Raw genomic sequence first — 21631 nt, forward strand, 5'->3', positions numbered from 1 at the left:
TCTCTAAGAGGGCACAATGAACCACTAATAACAATACTTGAAATCCAAATAATTCTGTTCTTCAATCTACATTTTCAATGGAGCTAACTGGAGCTGGAATGTAAATTTGCATGGTAGAGAGTTGAAACTCTGGCATCCATAGAAAACGCAAGCCATCTGAGCAAAGAGCTGAGATCAATAAATGTTGATACTGGTTCCTAGGATCTGGGTTTTTCATTTGTATCCTGTTGCCAAGAGTATTAAATTGCAAGAGAAGGAATTTGTAAGAACTAGTGCAATTCAATATCCTGTAGCAAGGCATCTGTAACATAGATAGTCAAATCCAAAAACAAACTTTGAACACAATCCGGCAATAATATTCAACAACATGAAAACTCAAAGCAGTCCTGGCAACTTGAAAAGATAGCAATGCAAGAAAACATGATGTGCTCTGTTTAAGATTGCTCTTCTGACTTTTCCTCCTCCACAGCAGCTCCTTCCTCTGGGTTTGACTCGGCCAGTTCAGGAGGTGTGGAATTTGATCTCTTGTGTGCAGCTGATGCAAGGACATGGCTGTAGGTTCCCTTTTCCATGAAGAGCTGAGCGAAGTGGACCTTGCAGTAGAGGACTCCGTCAAGAGCTGCATAAGATGAGTGTGTGAGTGGACACCCACCATGAGCACACCTGAAGCATGTCTTGTGGTAACATTCTCCCTCCATGGTAACCTATGTCATCATTGGTTATAGCACATATGTACTTATTCCAGATTATCATAGGCATGACTATTAAATAACAAAAACTTGAAAACATCTCTCAGATAGATCCATCTATAATAGATAAGATGTACCTAAGAATATGTTCGTCATTTATCTGATAAATGTAGGGTTTTAAATAGCACACAGGTCTTTAGGACCTAATGGATTTATTTAAGTTTAGAGCTGAAAACAAACCTTCTCCAATGGGTACACTGTTTTGCCGCAAGTGGAGCATTTGTCTTGGGTTCCACAGAACACTGACGATAGTTTGCTGGGGATCCTAGACTGTAAAAATACACAGAAATTATAGTGCTATTATAAGTCATGGAAGAAAAGGATAAAATCTGAAAACTAGAATGTATTTTGAAATATCCCAGAAAAATATCATTCATCAGGATGGTTTCCAGATGCCACCATAAATCACTTGATGGGACATCCAAACACACCCTAAGCACTTAAAATGGGGATCATGAATATTATACCAGGTCATGAGTCCTCTCGGGCTTCCCTGCAAGAAAATGTCGTCAAATTGTTAATGTATATGGGAAAAAAATTATCAAACAATGGCATCTCATCGAAACAGTACTATAAGATAATTGAATAAAGGACAAAAAAAATATCACCTTTCTGAAAATTCTTGCTGAAATCTCCACCCTCCTTGAAAAGTTGCTCAAAATGAGTTTTGCAGTAGAGGACTCCATCCATGGATGAGTAGTTGCTCATCTGCCATGCGCAGAATTATTTTCAATTGTGGAATATCATTTGTCGCAACTCCGAAGCCAAAATAACAAACCAAAAAAAAAAAAAAACAATAAAAGGCAACTAATTACTAATCCATGAATTGGAAACTCCACCAATGTTGAATGTTGGCTTGCTTTTTTCCAAACCCAGTTGATCAATCTAGCTCGTAACACATGAACATTAATATAACATGTTTTAGCTATGCTTTTGGCCTTGAAGGGGAACCCTTATTGCACAATCGTTTTAGATAAATATAAATTCCCATTCAAATAACACTAAGATTACAAAGAAAAAAACTATAGAAAGAAGAACAGGAACGACAAGCAGAGCATAAAGGAAGGGAGAGGAAAACATACCACAAGAGTTCCTTTGCAGTGGCTGCATTTGAAGCAGGATTTATGATAAGGCACCCCTTCAAGAGACATCATATCAACAAAATAAACAGTCTTATCACAAGCCTTGCACTTATCCAGGGTTCCCGTGAATGCCATTGTTCTTTCTTTTTATTCCTCTTTCCTCGTATCCTTCAAAATGATCCCGGAACTCGGGAAATATTTTGTGTTCAGGTTGTCTGAGAATCTAAGAGATGTCCGAACAATGAAAAGCACCCTGGGGTTGTTCTTCGTTCCCTCCTCAGACACATGGAAATTAAACAAAGAAGTCTTTCTCTTGTCAAAACAAAACTAATTTATACCAAGTTCGTCACAAATTCTTGGCTTCTCTTGCAATGGAGAAAATTGCTTTGGATCGACCTGTGTAAAGCGGACACGTGATTGGAGATCCCAAACATCTATGAGATAAAAATGTTAATTATCTAATTGTGGATGTAAACCTGTTGGATTGGAGTAAAAAAAGGTTTGGTGCTCTGACTTTTTCTGGAGAAAAATTGCAGGGGGGGGCAAAATGGGGGGAAACAAAAATTTAATCATGAAAATGAAAAACCAACTGTTATTGCTATTCGACATGATGGCTGTTGATTTATTTTTCAAGTTAAGGATTTTGGACAATGATTGTTTTTAAATAGGACTTTTTAATATATTTAAATGATATTTTTATTTTAAAAAATTATTTTTAATATTAATATATCTAAATAATAAATTATTTTTTTTTTTTAGATTTTAAAAACACAGTTACAAACACGTCACCCCCAACTACCTCTAAGATACACTATCAGTTGTCTGAAAAGGTACACACCAAACCAAACCATACTGCTCCCATTATGCGAAATAGCAATAACAAATTCAAGCATTATCAGAAGTTGCTGCTTGGGATTGTCCTCTTCACTTCAGATGTAAGGAATTATTTTATTTTATTTTATTTTATTTTTCAATTTCAAAGAACCAGTAATTAGGTTGAGGTTTTAAGATATATATATATATTTTGTTTCCGATGATCTGTGGGTGGTTTTATTTCTATAAATATATACAGCGGCAGAAATAAAACCACCCGCAGATCATCGGAAACAAGAAATATTCATGTCAGTAGCGTGCAATGCCAACAGAAAATTAAGTGAAACGAGAATTACAAGTTGATATACAGACATGAAATGCAGACAAAAAGTACCGAATTCTTACTATTTCCATGATACACGGCTTCTTAGTTGACGATCCTTCACCGGAAAACGATGACATTTTCACTCCAAACCCTTAAATTCTACAAGATTTTTTTAACACAAATGCACATTCTTTGAGCACATTTACAGTGATGAATGACGATACCATCAATACCTAATTTAGCAAAAGAAACCTCATGAGCCACAGCAACAGAAGCACTTCGACGCATCCGTACTGAACAAAACAAGAAAACAAAAATACTTAAATCAAACATTAAGCACGCGTAATTATGATTCATTCTATCCTAATTAATCCTTGCTTGCGCCCATATTAGTAATAATGTTATTGCTATATTATTTGTACCGAAATTTGCATGCGCAGCTATTTTATATTGAGTTTCAACTTTTATGTTAAAAATTATTTATTTTTATTTAAATTTATTTTTTAATATTTTTATATCATTTTAATGTGTTAATATATTTTAATATATATTTTGAATAAAAAATAATTTAAAAAATAATTATTACTACACCCTTAAACATTCTTTTAATATAAAAGTTTATTTAATGTTTGTGTGCTTGATATAAAATGCTTTTAATTTAAAAATATATTATTTTTATTATTTTTAACAATAAAACATCTAAATAAAAAATTTAAAAATATTAATTTGAATTTTTTTAATTTTATCCCATTGATATATAAATTATTTTACTGGTTATTTTTTTTTTATTAAAATATAGAAGTAACCCTTATGCAAAAGCTTAAAAAAAATATTATTTTAAGGGTAATAATGTAAATTTACTGTCCTAAAACTAAAATACCATTCATGTCTCCCATTAATTCCAGTGCACCAAAATTATCATAATACAATAACTATTTTACCCTTAAACATTTTACTAAGAGTTATTTTTTCAAAATGCAAGGAAGAAAAAAATACCATTCCCGAACACGGTAAACTATATTTAGGTGTAAAGTATTTTCACTTTCTGTTTTAGTTTCTTCTTAATAATTTATAATATAATTATAATTATTTAATAATAAATCAGGCTCATCACTACCGATAGACGGGGCCACTGGTTTTTGCAAAGGCCTCGTTAGTAGTACTATCCATGAGTGGTGGGTCCCGATGATGGTAGTAGTTATCCACTTCATGTGATGACTTGTCCACCTTCTAGATTTTGCTTGCAGGTCCAACCAGCGCGTGATTTAAAAACAGTCCAATCAGTGCGTGATATTAAAAACAGTCCAATCGCCACTTTTTATCCATTTTTCCTCCTTTTCTTGCAAAACCCTGTTAATAATCTGCTTCTTTCTCCTCTTTACTTGGATTAAAAATTCACAACCAGTAACCGGCTTCACATTCTTTCTGTCCTGTCCAAAATGGCCATCACCTTATCTATATCAGCTGGAAATTGTGGCAAAGAGAGGCCATGCATTGAACTTGGTTCAAATGCTTCCATTGTCAAGGATGTTTTTGGTGAAAATTTGATTAGAAGTTGTAAATTTAGAAGGGGAAATGGATATAGGTGTAAAGGGGTTCGTGTCATTGCAAGAACTAAGAAATGGAAGAAGCATGAATACCCCTGGCCTGATAATATTGATCCAAATATTACTAGTGGGCACTTGAGTTACTTGTCTCATTTCAAGCCTTTAACTGAGAAACCAAAGCCAGTGACACTTCCTTTCGAGAAGCCATTGATTGATCTTGAAAAGAGAATTATTGAGGTCAGTTAGTTGTTTTTCTTTGTTATTATTAGTGTAATTCTATTGATAAGGCAATAATTCCCCTTGAGCCCTTTTATTATTTATTTGTTGTATAGCTCACTGTGTTTCTTGCAGGTACGTAGAATGGCTGATGAAACTGGCCTGGATTTCAGTGATCAAATTTTGGCTTTAGAAAACAAGTATCAGCAGGTAAAGTTGGCTATAACCTATAACCATTTCAGTTTTTGCAGTCGCATCAAAATTTACATCAGTTTGCATTTTTGCGTTGAGCATGTGGATTAACTAGATATCCACGGGGATCCTTGACTTCATTAACTCTTGGCCCCTGCAACACATAATTCCCGCAACTTACATGGCATAATTCTTTGATAGAAGCATTGATTCTTGCAACTTATATGGCATAATTCTGTTTATAATGTCTGCAAGTATCTGAACTAGTGAATTGTTGAAATAGGCCAGCATGGATAACCAACTCTAACATTGTTAGATAGGTATTATGTTAGTCTTATCTGTTATTGCTATTTGATATTCATGTTAATTGCGTCTATTCGTTCTTTCCACTTAAATTTCAGGCACTGAAAGATTTATACACGCATTTGACACCCATTCAGCGCCTGTCTATTGCTAGGCATCCCAACAGACCAACAGTTCTTGATAATATTTTCAATATCACTGAGAAGGTATGGCATTTCTTTAGTATTTAGACTAATTTATGAAGTGTAATTTCTGATTTTTCTTTCGTCATTGTTTAGTGGGTGGAACTCCATGGAGATCGTGCAGGTTATGATGATCCAGCTATTGTGACTGGTATTGGAACCATTGATGGTAAAAGCTACATGTTCATAGGCCATCAAAAAGGTAGGAACACAAAGGAGAATATCGCTCGCAACTTTGCAATGCCAACTCCTCATGGGTATGTTCAAGAATGTTACAATAAATGAATAAAAGAAGCTATCAAATTGCAAGACATTTTAATTTTGCACAATTTTAGAAAATTCTGGCCAAGATACAAATATCATTAATTGTTCTTGCAAGTCGCAAAGAATACTGAAATTGTCATCAGGAACCTTGCATCTCTTGCATGTTTTTCTGGTGAGGACTAGATTTATGCTTAAAGCACTGACATAAACAGCTATCGGAAGGCCTTGCGCATGATGAAATATGCTGATCACCATGGTTTCCCCATAATCACTTTTGTTGACACTCCTGGGGCCTTTGCTGATCTCAAATCTGAGGAACTTGGTCAGGTGTGTGCACACCTTTCCCTTACCTTGGAAGTAGCCTAGCATTCATGCGTCCATGCCATTATCATGAATGGATTGTTCTCTTCTGACTCAGGGTGAAGCAATAGCCCATAATCTGAGGACTATGTTTGGCCTGAAAGTGCCTATTGTATCAATTATAACTGGTGAAGGTGGTTCTGGTGGAGCTCTTGCAATTGCTTGTTGCAATAAAATGCTTATGCTCGAGAACTCTGCTTTCTATGTTGCAAGGTGATATTAGTTCTTTCTTCTTCTTCTTTCCTTACTTTTCTCTTTTTGAAATTGTACTCTTTGTTAGTCGCAATCTAGGAAACCTTTAGAGTTCTCATTAGGGTTCCAAATTATAGAGGATAAACTCTCTATTCCTCGTTAATGAACTAATCAAGCTGCAAATAGGAAGACTGCTCTGCTTGAAGTATCCAGCTTCTGTTTAGGTACCTTCTTGGGATGTAAACTGATATTTCAAAGTGTTGAAACTAGAAATTTAGAATGTTACAATTGCAATTGTAATGTTACTATTTGGTTTGTAACTAGAGTGTTACAATTGCACATATGAGAGCTTCATCATTTCACCTCTCACCATTAGCTTCGATTATGGAGCCTCCTATATTCACAATGAATTCTCCTTTCCCTGTTATTTTCGTTGTGGCTTTTAAACTCCTGGAATTCTGCACAGTCAAATTCTCAATGATTCCTTGATGTTTGAGTTGTTGCATCATTTCTGTGGTATTGTTTCTTTGATCAGTCCTGAAGCATGTGCTGCCATATTGTGGAAGTCTTCTCAAGCAGCTCCTAAGGTACTTTAATTGTTTAATCATTAGATTTACATGATGATTTGGCCATTTAATTAATCTCGATATGTTTAACTTTTCTAGGCAGCTGAGAAACTGAGGATTACAGCTCAAGAACATTACAAGCTGAAAATTGCTGATGGCATAATTCCTGTATGCAATCTGGTCCCATAACAATTTCTTCCTTTCTTTCAGCACCAATGAATAATGATGGCATATATTCAACTCAGCAACTTTCTTCAGTTCAGCTTTTCACTGCTGATGTCATTGCTATCATTTACAGGAGCCTCTTGGGGGTGCCCATGTGGATCCTGCATGGACTTCCCAACAAATTAAGCTTGCAATCATCCAAACCATGGAGGTAAGTGATATCCTACAAGGACATTTGCAGCCCTTTTTGTAAGCAAACATCGTTTCAAAATTTTGCAGATCTTTTCACTCAGGAGAAACATATTTTGTCCGTTTACTGTTCCCTTATTAAAATTCTATATGTTGCTACTGAAGTCATTATCAGATTGCAACTTCTTGTCTTTTTGCCATTAGATAGAGCCCTGGGCAACCATATCGATATAGAAGTATTGTGCCTTAAAAATTTGCTATTTCAATTTCTTTCGTGCCAGTAAAGCAGGATGTTTACCCCTTCTTTTGGTTGCTTCTCCTTTATGATTTTGCACTCTACTTTTGTTACTTATTTGCTTTGTTGGTTTTCCAGTCATCCCCACTACTTAAAGCAATGCTAACATGTATCTAGGAACTAACAAAGATGGATAACGAAGAGTTGCTCCACCACCGGAAGCTCAAGTATCGGTATATTGGAGGTTTCCAAGAAGGTGTGCCGGTGGAACCAGAGAGAAAGCGCAACATGAAACTATCCGAGGTTAACAAGCCAATGACAGATGATATCGAGCTAGAGCTTGAAAACTTGAAGAAGAAGATTCTCGAATCCAATAGTGCAACGGATCCAATTTCAAGCCAAGCAATTGAGAAGCTCAAGCAAGACCTGGACCAGGAGATTACCAATGCTTTTATTTCAATGGGCTTACAAGAGAAGCTCGAATCAGTCAAATTAGAGTTATCTACAGCCTCTAACGACCACCCTAATCGCCACTTGAAGGAGAAGGTCGACCAAATCATGCAAGAATTCCAGCATAATTTGGCGCGACCGGGAGCCTATCTTGGGTTGAAGCAGAAGCTTGAAAAGTTAAACATGGTTGGGAAGCTCATTGAGCTAAAAGAGAAAAGTGAGAAACTGAAAGCAGAGATAAACCAAAAGGTCCCAGATGAGTTAAAAGCAAAGATGAAACTTTTGAAGGATGCTCGAGAAAAGTTGTCAAAAGGCGAAGCAACAGACAAAGACGTGGTGGAACAAACAGAGAGGGCTAAGCAAGAGCTGATTGAGTTTCTGAAGTCAGTTGGGTTGGAGATTGTAGGGGTAACTAAAAGAAATGTAGCACCTCCACCTCCTTCATTGCAAGAGAAAATAACAAAGGTGAATAAAGAGATAGCTGAAGAAATTGAAAGAGTGATAAATGTTGCAGGTCTTGGTGACAAAGTTGAGGAACTGAAATCAGAAATAGCAAGAGGGTCGAGTTCCGAAAAAGTAGAAAAAATGCAAGCAGAGATCAAGAAGGAAATCCTTGCTGCTTTGGAAGCCATGGCATGCAAAGAAAAGTTAGAGAACCTGAGAGTGGAGCTGGCATCCACCTCAGGAAAAGCTGAAGACAAAGTGGCCGAAAACGGCAGATTGTGAAATACATCTTACTTTATACATCAGTTGGTATAATAGTTTTGGATCCTGCATCTAGAGACATAAAGGTGTATTCGAGCAACTACTTTCAGCATTTTCCCTTTTCTTTCCTGGGCTGCCCGGCATCAGTTGAACTCCATGATGGGACTAGATGTGAATTCTCTGCATTGCGTTCCTCTAATCCTAGTGAATGATTTTATCCTGTTATGTTTGACGAAGATGATGGAGGAAATCTGTGGTTCCATAGAGCAAATACCATGAGCTGTTTGTGAGAAACTGTGTTTCATGACTTTTTGAATTTTTTTTGGCTTGGTATTAATTTTATTTATGTTTTTAAATTATTTTAATATAATAATGTTAAAAATGATTTTTTTTTTATATATTTCCAGTTCTGTCATGTCATGAAGGAGCAGATATAAGCTTATCAGATATGACAAGATTGGCACAGCTGATTGATGATTGATTTCCTTTTCTTCTTGATAGACAAGTGGATTTGTTGGTGTACCTACAAGATTTGTCTACTTACTGATTCTTTATCTTTTCATGCTTGCCTTCCCCCCTAAGTTGAATTGCTCTTGCTCAATTCTATAGTTTCACTCTCTTCTTTGATCTTATCCGGCCCTACAAATGCTTGCAAAAAGCACTCTATCATATGATTTGATTTTCCGTTTTCTTCCTTTTGTTTACTTGCTTTTGAAGCTGCCTTTGCTTTTTTTCTTGGCCCATGCAAGCACCTACGGTGTCTTTCTTCTTTGATGATTTCTAATTTTTTTATTTTTAATGATTTCAACTTTCGAATTATAGGTGTTCTGATCCACGTTCGTTTTGTTATATTCAGTGGGTGTTTGTTTAGATATGTGGTGTTTATTTGTTAAAGTGTTTTTTATTTTAAAATATATTAAAATAATTTAAAAATATATTAATTTGAAACAAAAATAAAATAAAAAAATTTTCAAATATTTTTTCAACCTGCTTAATCTATTTTCTCCAAATAAATCATCGGTTGTGTGTATTTCACCGTAAAATAAAATATAACTAATAACATTAAAAAATTATATAAAAAAACCATCGAGTAATCAACCTTCCCTACTATTATGATAAAAATATTGCCAGTAAATTAGTCCTATAATATACTATTCTATGGCTTTTAATTAAATGATTTTTGGTGTTTTTTTACCAAGAAAAAACAGAAAAGACTAGCTTGTCATATTATATTGTCGATATAATAGCAGGGATAGGGCATCGCTCAAAATATCGTACGATATAAAGGATAAAATCAGGGGGGAAAAGACATGGTTCCGGGGGCATCCGTATAGCTTAGCCTCCATGGAGATGCTTGAAAAAACATGTTTTTAGAGTATTTTTTTAAATATACTAAGATAATATATATTTTTTAATTTTTAAAATTTATTTTTAATAATAATACATATATAAAATAAAAAATATTTTTTAAAAAATAAAAAAATTATGGTTAAACTGCTACACAAGCAATACATAAGGAGGTGTTTGAATTTTTAATGCAAATATGTTTTTTATATTAATTTTTTAAAATAAAAAACATTTTTAAAAAAAACTGTACCAAACAACCCGAATATAAACATAAAGCTATATTGCACCCAACTCCTCGATGTCTTGGTAATTCTTAACGGTATTAAAATGCTTGAAATACTACTTACACCTCGCAACTTGTTTGTTTTATCCACTATGGTCCCTTTGAAATTCGAATCCTTTGGATCCGACGACAGAGAATGGAACAGAGAAATTAGAATCGGAACTTTAGTTTCAGAAATAAAGATTTTTAACTTTAAATAAATTTAATTGAAATAAACAATAACTAATAGATGCATTATAAAGAGGGAAACTACTTGGATAATTACCGAGAAAACCACAATTCCTTTTTTTTTAATTAATAAAATAACAGCTCATTAATTATCAAACATTTATACAATCATCAAATTAAAAAAAAAAAACATAGTTTTTCACTATATTATATGCCATGTTGTTTTTTTTTTCAAGTGAAGATTTGAAGATATAAAACATCTTATGAACGCAACATGAGTAGCACTACCCATTACTAAACTTAATTAGACTGTGATTATGTTTGACTAATTACAGTAAGTTTAAATTTCTTTTTAATTACAATCTAATTTAATTAATAAAAAATAAAATTGGACTCGTCATCCTCTCTAGCCACCTCTTGGTGCCCGCGATATCTTAACTCTATTAGACACTATAATTGAAAAGTATTTTGAAAAAAATCTTGATTTTTTTTTAATTTTTAGTTTAAATTAATTTTTTTGATATTTTTATATCATATTGATATATCAATATTAAAAATAATTTTTAAAAATAAAAAAAATATTATTTTAATATATTTTAAAAATAACAGTCACCACTCTAAAGTTTTAATATCAGAAAATAAAAATTTACACATTCAAGCTTTACAGAAAATAAAAAACAAAGCACTAAAGTTTCACAAAATAAAATAAAATGGTTATAATTTTTAAATAAGCAACAATAGCGACATCTTTGGTGTGTCCATGAAAAAATATTTTAATAAAGGTCGGCGGTGTTACTCAATAATTTAAACAAAGGAGGGCAACAAATGCAAATAACAAAACAATATCCTGAAGCCCTAGAAACGGTTTCCTCCTCATTTTTTGGCCTTTCCATCGAAACACAGACACCGTAAGCGCCATGAATCTTCCTCTTTATCTCCTCTTTCCGTAGCCTTCAAAAACGAAATCATTCAATTTCTATATCTGCAAGTTCTAAAATCACTCCATCCTCTCATTTTCTCCTCAGATCCGTACCCTTTGACCACTCAATTACCACCCGAATTTACGATCTCATCCAAACGGAAAACCACCTCTGCACTCCCCTCCAGAACCAGCGCTCTCCTTTGGAATAACCTCCTGTTTTGTGCTAATTTACGATTTACCCCATTATGGAACACTAGATTTTCCTCTCTCTCTCTCCCTCTCACAGTTTAAATTTTCAATTTCAACTCACAAAAGAAGTCTTTAGTCTTTAATTCTTTGAACCAAAACTCCACAGTTTCAAATCTCATTGATTCCTGTAAGTATTTTAATCTACCGTTGTAACCTTGAACCCTAGGCTTAAGATCGTTCTTGTTTCTAGTTTTTTGTACAAATTCCGGGGTCTGAATCGGTGATTTAGTTGCTTAGTTAGGGTTAGGCTTCTTTTTTTTGTGATGAACAACAACAATAGAGGAAGGTATCCGCCAGGTATCGGCGCCGGTAGAGGCGGAGGTATGAGTGCGAACCCTAATTTTCAATCCAGGGTGCCGCAACAGCAGTACGTGCAGAGACATTTTGGGCAGAATCATCATCAACAACAATATAATCAACATCAACAGAATCACAATCAGCAACAGCAACAGCAACAGCATCAGCATCAGCAGCAGCAGTGGTTGAGGAGGAATCAGCTAGCTGCTGCCGATTCGAGCGTTGACGAGGTCGAAAAGACTGTTCAGTCTGAGGCCGTTGACTCGAGGTTAGCTTTTATTCATGTGGATAAATTCTTTTTTAAATGTTTTATTTTATTTTGCTCAAATAAATATTTATATGTCGTATGAGTGTTTGCTAGTGTTGGAAAAGAGCTCCGTAGATGTTATTTCTGTAGTATTTTAAGTATGCTGTGAGGGAAGGATCCGAACGCAGAGATTGCTTGCTATAATTATAAGTGATCAGAAAATGATGGTGAAAAACCTTGGACTGGAAGCGAGCATCACCTGATGTTATCTGTTAGTTCGGATGTAATGTGTGAAATATTTGTGTCCCATGCAAGAGCAGCATCAGATTGCGCACGGGATTTTGTTGACATTTCTAGATTTCTCACCCTGCCTTGCGTACATTGTGCTGCTCTATGCTTTGTTTATAGTGCAATCCTTGTGTTTTTGCAAACTTCCAATGATTGTTGTAGACTAAAGTCTTATGGTCTCCTGTTTTTTGTTTCTTCTTTCTAGTTCACAAGATTGGAAGGCAAAGCTAAAGATACCACCAGCTGACACGCGATACCAAACCGAGGTAGGGTTTTTTTAATCAGATATTTACATGCACATTTCTGAACTTAAAACAAGGATTATGTAACCTTAGACTGTCTTGTCTTTGCTCTGCACATGTAAAAGAGCATTCATCTGACTTCATTTTTGTATGTTGATGCTGGAAATGGTTCATTTTTATAGTCTGGTGGATCCTTTGTTTTCTATCACAGATATAATGTCAAAAGAACTGTGGAAGTACTGTCTCCTTAATGAGCTGGTGAACATCATGTGTATCCGTGGACTTTTATTAAAGGAAAAATCTCTATGAATCCCGTTTCACTGTTTAAACATCTGTCTTGCAGGATGTGACAGCCACAAAAGGGAATGATTTTGAGGATTATTTTCTGAAGCGTGAGTTGCTTATGGGAATATATGAGAAGGGTTTTGAAAGCCCATCTCCTATTCAGGAAGAGAGCATACCAATCGCTCTTACTGGCAGTGATATTCTAGCTAGAGCTAAAAACGGGACAGGGAAAACAGCAGCATTTTGCATTCCTGCCTTGGAAAAGATTGACCAAGATAACAATTTTATTCAAGGTCCGTCTTCAGTCAATTAACTTCTTCATTTGCTATTTATGCGCATGTTTATCATATAAGACCATTGAGATGCATTAGTTGCATGATTGGACTATGATAGTTTTACATATATAATCCGCTTTATTGTCTTTTGCATTGTGACATTTTCTGATTGCCACCAATTTAATTAGTCTTATGCATGGAAAGGTGAATGTATGCATATGGTTTGTTGCTTGCAGATGTGATAATGACTGCAGGTGGCTAGTTTGGCATTTAGGAACATGATATCTGTAGAGTTTATGAAGTGATAATGAAATGAGAAGATAGGAATATAAGCACTATAATGGTGGGGTGATGATTTGAGTTCAGCTGACCTTTTTTTGTAACCTAAATCAGTGTTGTCAAAGGCAAAAGGTGCTGAAAAGCGCCAAGCCTGGAAAATGCTCGAGGTGCTAGACGCATGCCTGAATGAACAAAGGTGCTCAACCTGTATGATATAAAACATTACATGTATAATATTATATATGATATCTTAGTAGAAATTTCAGCAACATAATAGGAGAGAGAGAAGGAATAACATGGAGAGAGAAAAAAAGTGAGGAAGAGAGAAATTAAGAAACAAAAAGATGAGATGACAGAAGAAAAAAGGTTAAAGGAGGAATACCTTTTTTGTTCTTCAATCTTCACTCTTCTTTCTCCTTCTCAGGTGGTGTTTAATGTTATTTCTGTTCTTGTTTCAACTTCCACATCTGTTTCACTTCTTTAACTTTCTTGTTGGTTTCTTTTCTTCTTTTTTTATCCTAATCTATGTTTTTCACAAAACTACCCTTAAGTTTTTGCTTGTATAAAACCAGTAAAGGAGAGACAAAAAAACATAAATCTTTTTGTTTTTCAAAAAAAAAAAAACAGAAATCAAAGAGATGCCTTTTCAAACCAATCCTCAGTGTCGGTGTTGGTGTCAGACAATTTTCATCAGACGACGCCTTCATTGCCTGCATCTCATGTACTAGGCCGGCACCTCTTCAAACTCCATCGCCTCAAGCTAAGAAAGGTGCCTTGGCCTTGCCTCGGGTGCTTGCTTAAGCAAGTGCCCGGGCGCCTTGTGACGACACTGACCTTTATATCAATTTATTCAAGCAATATGAAACATGAGCTTATTATTTGTAAACAATTCACAAGTAGCAGTCTTTCTTATTAATTCATTTTCTTTGAAGCTATGAAATTGTAATCTGCTTCCAGATTAGCATTTATGGAAATTGCATTTGACTTAACGAAAGCATTTGCATGCAGTTGTGATTCTTGTGCCAACACGTGAGTTGGCTCTTCAGACATCACAGGTTTGTAAGGAGCTAGGGAAGCATTTGAAAATTCAAGTGATGGCCACCACTGGCGGTACTAGTTTAAAAGATGACATTATGCGTTTATATCAACCGGTCCATTTACTTGTTGGGACTCCAGGAAGAATACTAGATCTTGCAAAAAAGGGCGTGTGCATTTTGAAAGATTGTTCAATGCTTGTTTTGGATGAGGTAAACTTTAATGCAACTAGAGTCTCTAGTAATATAACTCGACTTGATGGTTTTGTGATGATTTGAGTTGACTTCTCCTTTGTATTAACTTTTACTAGTTGAAATAGATACACTGATGTGTACAGGAGATTGGTTTAGGCTTCTGAAAGAACATGTGCTTTGTTTAGGTCCTGAACATAAGGTTGAGAGAACCAAATCTGAGTCTTTTGAATATGGGCCAATGCTATGTGTTCTATATATATATATATATATATATAATTTTTAAATTATCTGTTGTCTTATAGTTTCTCACTCATATGGCAGGTATGTTAGCAGTTTAATGATGTTTATGTGTTCCACTTGAAAGGTGCTATCAGTCCTTTAATCTTGCCTTTTCTTGTAGTTTTTTAGGAAGAAAATTTCCCTGTTTTCCAGGTTAATGCAGCCAACCCAGCTACATTCACTGAACTTCAATTCTACTAATTGCTTTTTTTAGTTTCTTACCTGATATGAAATAACGTGCTTATGTAAATATTATCAGTGCTATGCTTGAGTTAACTTTTTGATGTACAAGCATCTGAATGTTACTTGTGTTTTGTTCCTCAGGCCGATAAGCTTTTGTCTCCAGAGTTTCAACCTTCAATAGAGCAGCTTATTCGTTTTCTTCCTTCAAATCGTCAGATTTTGATGTTTTCGGCCACATTTCCTGTTACCGTTAAGGATTTTAAAGATAGATATCTAGAGAAGCCTTATGTTATCAATCTTATGGATGAACTTACTCTCAAGGGTATTACACAATATTATGCTTTCGTTGAAGAACGACAGAAAGTCCATTGCTTGAACACTCTTTTCTCTAAGGTTTGATATCAGCTAAACAGCTATTTTGTATTCTTTTTTTTTTTTTTGTGAATATGATGTCATTGTGGTCTCTATGCAGCTGCAAATAAACCAATCAATCATCTTTTGCAACTCAGTGAATCGGGTAGAATTACTGGCCAAAAAGATCACAGAACTTGGCTATTCCTGTTTCTATATCCATGCAAAGATGCTGCAAGACCATCGTAACAGAGTATTTCATGACTTCCGCAATGGTGCATGCAGGAATCTTGTCTGCACCGGTGTGTTACCTGTGTTCTCTGAAATTATGAGTATTCTTGTCTTTTTGTCAGTTGATTTAGTTTGCTTTTTTTAAATTTCATCAGCTTGTATGACCTTTTTGTACATATTAATAATGATGACTATCCATTACATTCGATGAAGCTTTAGTTTATCTCTCCAAGTTGGTAAGATTGGATCTGTGCTCAATTAAAATTACAGACATATCCTTAAATAGTTGGAAGATATGAGGTTTGTTAAATATGCAACATTGCCACAGTAATGATCAACTCTAATGTAGAGTTATGTTGTGGGCAATGTTAGCTTCTAGAAAAAAATTATTTCCTAGAATAGGAGAAAATAGTCAGCAAATTGAGATGATGTGAGTAATTAAGGAATAAAACTTGTGGAGTTAGGGAAAAATTGGCAACCAAGGGAAGTGACCTGACCTAACTGCTTATTTCTTAATTGTAAATGCGGATTTTTTAGTTGTGTATCTTGGAGAGCTGTAACTTTCAACATAATAACAGCAAGTTTTCTATTCTTGGGAGATTTTTTGTTGTTGAAGTAGTCATTAATTGTGCTTTATATACATTGAATAATGTTCTGATGATATAAGATGCTTGTTGCAGATCTTTTCACCAGGGGTATAGACATCCAAGCGGTGAATGTTGTTATCAACTTTGACTTTCCCAAGAACTCAGAAACATACCTTCACAGGGTATGTTGGATGCTATATTTTTCAATCAACACTGTATCAGACATTTGTATATTCTTTCGTACCTTTGTTTCATATACAGGTTTCCAAGCAATACTAAATTAATTTTATTTTATTATCTTTATGTTTATTTCAAACACAGGTTGGTCGATCAGGAAGGTTCGGACACCTTGGTTTAGCTGTGAATTTGATCACATATGAGGACCGCTTTAACTTGTATGCATTTCTTCCTCTGCCTTCTACTGGAACTTTGCATCTATTATTAAGGAGTTTACTAACATATCTAATTGCTAATTGTTTTTCCACAGGTATAGGATTGAGCAGGAACTTGGAACTGAAATTAAACAAATTCCTCCACATATTGACCAGGCAATATATTGCCAATAACCTGTGGTAGATGCCTCTCATTGCACTTGACAATGGTGTGTGGTGTCAGTGATTAGCAATGGTGAGTGCCATCACCAATGTATGATTTCACCAAATCTCTTCTCTTTGATGCTTGCTTTAAAGAAAGAAGAAAAGGAGGAAGATTTGATATCTTAGATTCACTTGAAATAATAAACTAGATACCAATTACCAAGTATATGGATTAGTCAATGCGTGAGGGGATAGTCACTCCTTGATTAGTTATTTGATTACAGACTTGGTTGGTATAGAATTTCATAAGACTATTGAACCGCCTCCTTTTTTACATCATAATAACAAACTGGATCTCTGGATTACAGGATATCATTAGTTCTCATAATGTTTTTTTTTTTTTTTTGGGGGGTGGGGGGGACTCCCTCCAGAGATCTGCGACACCTGACCTGATTTAACTCTGATAATGTTACAGGTTTCAAGCTGTCCATTCAAAGATGATATAGCTCTGCATCTGAGGGAAACTTCTAAGAACTAAATATTATTGGTGGAAGACTTAATGATTGCTGTATGCATTTAATCCTGGAATGCTTTAGTTGGTTTCTGGATGGAGTTTTAACGGATTGTGAAATCCCAGATACATAGATGCTGGGTTCAGTTCTGGTGTTGCGTTTTGATTTCCTTGACAGACTGGTTTCATATTCTCTGCTCTTAGTTTTCGTACTGTTGAAATGAAGGCTGTAATGCATGGAGATGGATCAGTTCCTTCACGCTTGGACCTCCTGTTCCATGAATAAAGTCATTTAACTTAGAAAATTTCATGGTTCTCCCTCCCTGTCCCTCTCTCTCTTCTCTAGGATAGAAGTTTGTTTTTTCCCCCTCTTCGGGTCCATTTGATTGTCTTAGTGTGTCGGTGGTGGTGGGGAGAAGGTTTAAATGATTTCTCGATGTGATTAAAGTTTGATTCACGGCCTACAATTCCTGGATAAAAATATGTTCTATCCATTGTCAAATTCGACCATCGCTTGCTGTTAGATTTCTTTCTTTTCTTCAAGATATCATGACAGCATTTTTAAGGTTATGATTTGTTGTTGCAATATTCTTTTTCGCCATATCTTGCAAATGGAATCGTAACCCCAAGGACTATACCCCCGGCCCATGCTCTCCTATTTTTGCGTTACTTAAAAACTCTGATGTTTTCGCATTCAAGTACCACACAAGCCGAATCATATGGCCCGAGTTTACATTTTCTGTCGCTCTGAATAATTGCTGCCAGGAGATGCCGGAAGTATTCTACTTCTGATTCTTGCGGGGATGAGGGTGACGGTGACTTTGGTTCGGTCAGAAGATGTGAAAAACTCTGGAGCCTGGACAAAAATAAAAAAATTTCAAACTGAGTACTGTGAGGGTGTGTATTTAATGTTCCTTCATTTATGATGAAAGGAGAAACATATGGACATTAGAGATCTGTATCTATTTCATTGGCAGGTTGCGTATGGAGGACCCACGGTTTATTAAATGCAAGAACTTGCGTGGTGTACGAGCATTCTGTTCATAGCCGACATCATAAATGAAAGTTTGATCACTTAACACGAAACCTTCTCACTCATCTTCATGGTGAAGATAGGAACTGCTCCTCTTGTTTCTTATGTGATTTGTAGGGCACAGCACAAGAATTTCTTAAACCAGTGGAAAGGAGAGGGTCTTAATTTGTATTCTTTAAATTTTGGTGTTTTTAAAAAAGAGTGATAATATATATAATAGAGAAATCTCGATCCACGCCCTTCATATGCAGGATAAATTCTGGATATGTGGTCAGCTCAGAATGACTCAGTTGAAACCCGGTTCACGGACCCTGTTTAATGGCTCATAAAGAAAGGGAAAAGGGTTTCTTGGTCTTTTGCTTAATGGTTGTTTCATTTGAAATAATTAATGGTATTGGAGTTTTGTTTTAACTTCATCCTTATTTTATTTTTATTTTATCAAATTTTATTCAAAGTTTTTTAATTACTATTTATGTTATTCAAGTCTTTTCAATTTAGTCGTTAATCATTTGATTAATATTTATTTAATTTTAAATAATTTATAAAATTAAAATTTTATTTTAATTACATATTTATTTTTTTAATTATTATTTATGTAATATGAGATCATTTTAAAATTGATTTTTTTTTTTTGTGATTTCACCCTTGTTATTTTTTTCCTATTAGATTTTATCCTAATTTTTTAATTGTTTTTTTTTTTGCTTTGCCAAATTTTTTATATTGATATTGTTTTTACTTAATTTTATTTTTTAATATTAAATTAATTTTAATTTTAATTTTTTAATTAAGATTATATTTAAGATTTCACGAGTAGAGAGTTTTTGAGAAAGTTAGCCCAACTTTAGGAGCCTCGCTTGGGGTAGCTTAATTTTTTATTTTATTATTTTTTTTATTTTTTTATTTAATATTTATTTAATTAGACATTGGGCTTTGTTTTTTTTTTCTTCCTTTCTACATCCTTTGTTTTGTCTTTTGTTTTTGGATATATTTAATTAGGTTATCTCAAATCTTTTTATTTGTTGTTCTTTGTTAAGTTCATTTATTTAAAATGAATTTTACCTTTAAATTAAATAGAATTAATTGATTTAATATAAGCAATCTTCATTTTATTATGTTTTGTTCAGTTTGCTTTTCCTAGACACTGCTTAATGATTCATGCGGTTTTTTTAATGTTGTCATACAACCTTCTATAACGGGATTCAAAATGTTTTAGCATACTTTTTTGGTCATGAACAATATCTATAGTGGAATGATAATAAGTCTCTCAAGGTTTTTTCTTTTCATCTTTTCTTTTCATCTTCTTACATATATGCTATCTTTAGCTCTTCATTTTTAGTTGGTTGTTACCTAATTTTTTTTTAAAACATTTCATGTGTTGTCATTGCCTGTAATTTAGATTAGATTATTAAATTACCAGATCTCATTAGATACAATCAAGTTAATGGCTTAAGTATTGAGTTTTTCTTATTTTTTTTTAAATATTATTATTATTTAAGTATTTATTTTTAATATTAAAAAATTAGACCAACGAGCAACATAACGAGCTACTCATTTATTCAATAAGTTATTCTTATGCGTACGAATCATTGTTTTTTAGTTACTTTGTAGAGAAAATATAAAATGTTTGGTTAGGTTAGTGGTTGAAGCCATGCTTGAGTAGATTAAAAAAGTTGGATTGATTTAAAAAATATTAAATTAATTTTTTAATATTTTTTTATTATTTTTATATATCAATATTAAAAATAAAAAAATTATTTTAATCTAATTACAAGTGAAAAATAACTTTTTAAAAAAATCTGATAATAAAAGCTAATTGCACTGGCAATACAGCTCTAACTGAAGCATCAGATAGTACAGTGCTATAAATACTCTGCTTGTTTTTTTATCCATGCTGAAGTTTATAATGCTGATTTAAATGCTTCGGGTCTTTGACAGTTTGTCGTGTCGCATTAAGATTTCATATCACTTGATTTGACGTGAAAGAGAGGAGAATAAAAGCAAGAAGACTTCAAAGCGCCATTTGAGCAATCTTATAAACATGCAACGTCCACTGTAACAACAAGAAGACAGAAGAACATCTATCCATGGATCTAAATGAGTGTATCTATCCATGAACATCTGTGAGCCCAAGCATTCATGCATGTGAAAGCATATGCGATTGCAAATTTGTGGAAGAAGTGCAGCAGCAGCTGTCAGTCTTACCAGGGAGTCATCAACCTCAAACAGCAAGACCCTCTGCAGTTCCTTTGACTTGTGGCCGACTGTATTTATTGCAGTTGAATTGAGGAAAATTTTAGAGAACTTCTAGGGCGGAAGAAATCAATATATTAGTTATTAGTTATTTTTCGAGTATATTTTAAAGAAAAAAATAGATATAATTAAAAAAAAACCCTATGAGTTCAAATATTTTTATTATTTTTAGTGTACTTTAAACTTTTTAAAATAAATTTATAAAATAACCAATAAAATATTATTAATTACTCGAGTAATGCCATAAAATTGCTGTTAAATAAACTTTAAACGCTCCATTAGTTAACAAGAAGTAACTGAGGACGGGAAATAAGGGTTCTCCTCCTTACCCAGCAATCATTCATCACTTACAATCAATCTTGTTTATGATCTTCCTTTTTCTTATTTTACGGTTCCCGGTTAGGTGATAAACGTGTCATCGTCACGGGTCCCAGATGGCCGAGCTTTAAATGCTATGCTGTCTGGAAACTCTTAAATTTGGTGGTAAGAGAGCAACAGAAAAAACTGAAACCCACGAACCCAGTCGTCTCTCCCAGCCCATGCAAATAGCAAGAAAAATGGAGTTTTTTCCTTTCCTTTTCTTTTACCTTCTTCCACCTTTTGATTCTGCAGCGCCATGTCCGGTTGTTCAACACTTGCGCTCCATTGAATCTTGTGATCAAAAGGCAATTCCATCCTCTGTCGATAAGTCTCGCCAGCATTCATCTTTCGTCCAATATATCTTTGAAATTTGAAATTTTACCAATGAAATTTACACATATCGCATTAATTCTTGACTGGGAATGCCATAAATTGTAATGGATTTATGCAAAGCCTAATTGTACTAGTCTGGCACTGTTGAATCGAAGGCTTATGAAGCAAACTGTTATGTGGGTGATTTTGAGGCTGAGGCTAAGCTTAAGTATTTGATTTATTGCATCCTAAATATCATTGTTTGAGAGGGATCGTCCTCTTGGCAAAGATGAACAAATTTTTTTTCTTTTTTTTTGTGTGTGTGTGTGGGGGGGGGGGGGGTTGCCCCCGC

At 34.4% G+C, this 21631-nt stretch overlaps 3 protein-coding genes and 1 pseudogene across 4 annotated transcripts; 3 read left to right on the forward strand and 1 right to left on the reverse strand.

The window, feature by feature from the left end:
- Positions 1-273: 273 nt before the first annotated feature.
- Positions 274-2390, reverse strand: LOC105133539 (LIM domain-containing protein PLIM2b-like). The gene is made up of 5 exons (XM_011037576.1): positions 1832-2390; positions 1358-1457; positions 1217-1242; positions 930-1019; positions 274-704 (listed from the first exon to the last, which is right to left on the reverse strand). Exons 1-5 carry the CDS (start codon positions 1964-1966, stop codon positions 435-437), a joined length of 621 nt encoding a protein of 206 aa, XP_011035878.1. The 5' UTR covers positions 1967-2390; the 3' UTR covers positions 274-434.
- Positions 2391-4261: 1871 nt separating this feature from the next.
- On the forward strand, positions 4262-8767 carry LOC105133529 (acetyl-coenzyme A carboxylase carboxyl transferase subunit alpha, chloroplastic-like). Its single transcript, XM_011037566.1, has 10 exons — positions 4262-4753; positions 4868-4942; positions 5326-5433; positions 5506-5666; positions 5886-6000; positions 6092-6246; positions 6761-6812; positions 6891-6959; positions 7090-7167; positions 7558-8767. The coding sequence occupies exons 1-10, from the start codon at positions 4409-4411 to the stop codon at positions 8554-8556; spliced, it is 2157 nt and encodes a 718-aa protein (XP_011035868.1). The 5' UTR covers positions 4262-4408; the 3' UTR covers positions 8557-8767.
- On the forward strand, positions 8742-9131 carry LOC105133518 (uncharacterized; annotated as a pseudogene).
- Positions 9132-11160: 2029 nt separating this feature from the next.
- Positions 11161-17632, forward strand: LOC105133564 (DEAD-box ATP-dependent RNA helicase 8). 2 transcript variants are annotated; one of them, XM_011037618.1, is made up of 10 exons: positions 11161-12069; positions 12542-12602; positions 12922-13156; positions 14426-14664; positions 15250-15501; positions 15581-15761; positions 16371-16459; positions 16599-16672; positions 16765-16922; positions 17289-17632. In XM_011037618.1, exons 1-9 carry the CDS (start codon positions 11768-11770, stop codon positions 16841-16843), a joined length of 1512 nt encoding a protein of 503 aa, XP_011035920.1. In that variant the 5' UTR covers positions 11161-11767; the 3' UTR covers positions 16844-16922; positions 17289-17632. The 2 variants fall into 2 exon arrangements, with proteins under 2 accessions (XP_011035920.1, XP_011035912.1); XM_011037610.1 differs by having other exon boundaries at positions 16765-16904.
- The last annotated feature ends 3999 nt before the right edge of the window (positions 17633-21631 follow it).

The sequence above is a fragment of the Populus euphratica genome, unplaced genomic scaffold (assembly GCF_000495115.2).
Source record: "Populus euphratica unplaced genomic scaffold, PopEup_1.0 scaffold2.1, whole genome shotgun sequence".
NCBI lineage: Eukaryota > Viridiplantae > Streptophyta > Magnoliopsida > Malpighiales > Salicaceae > Populus > Populus euphratica.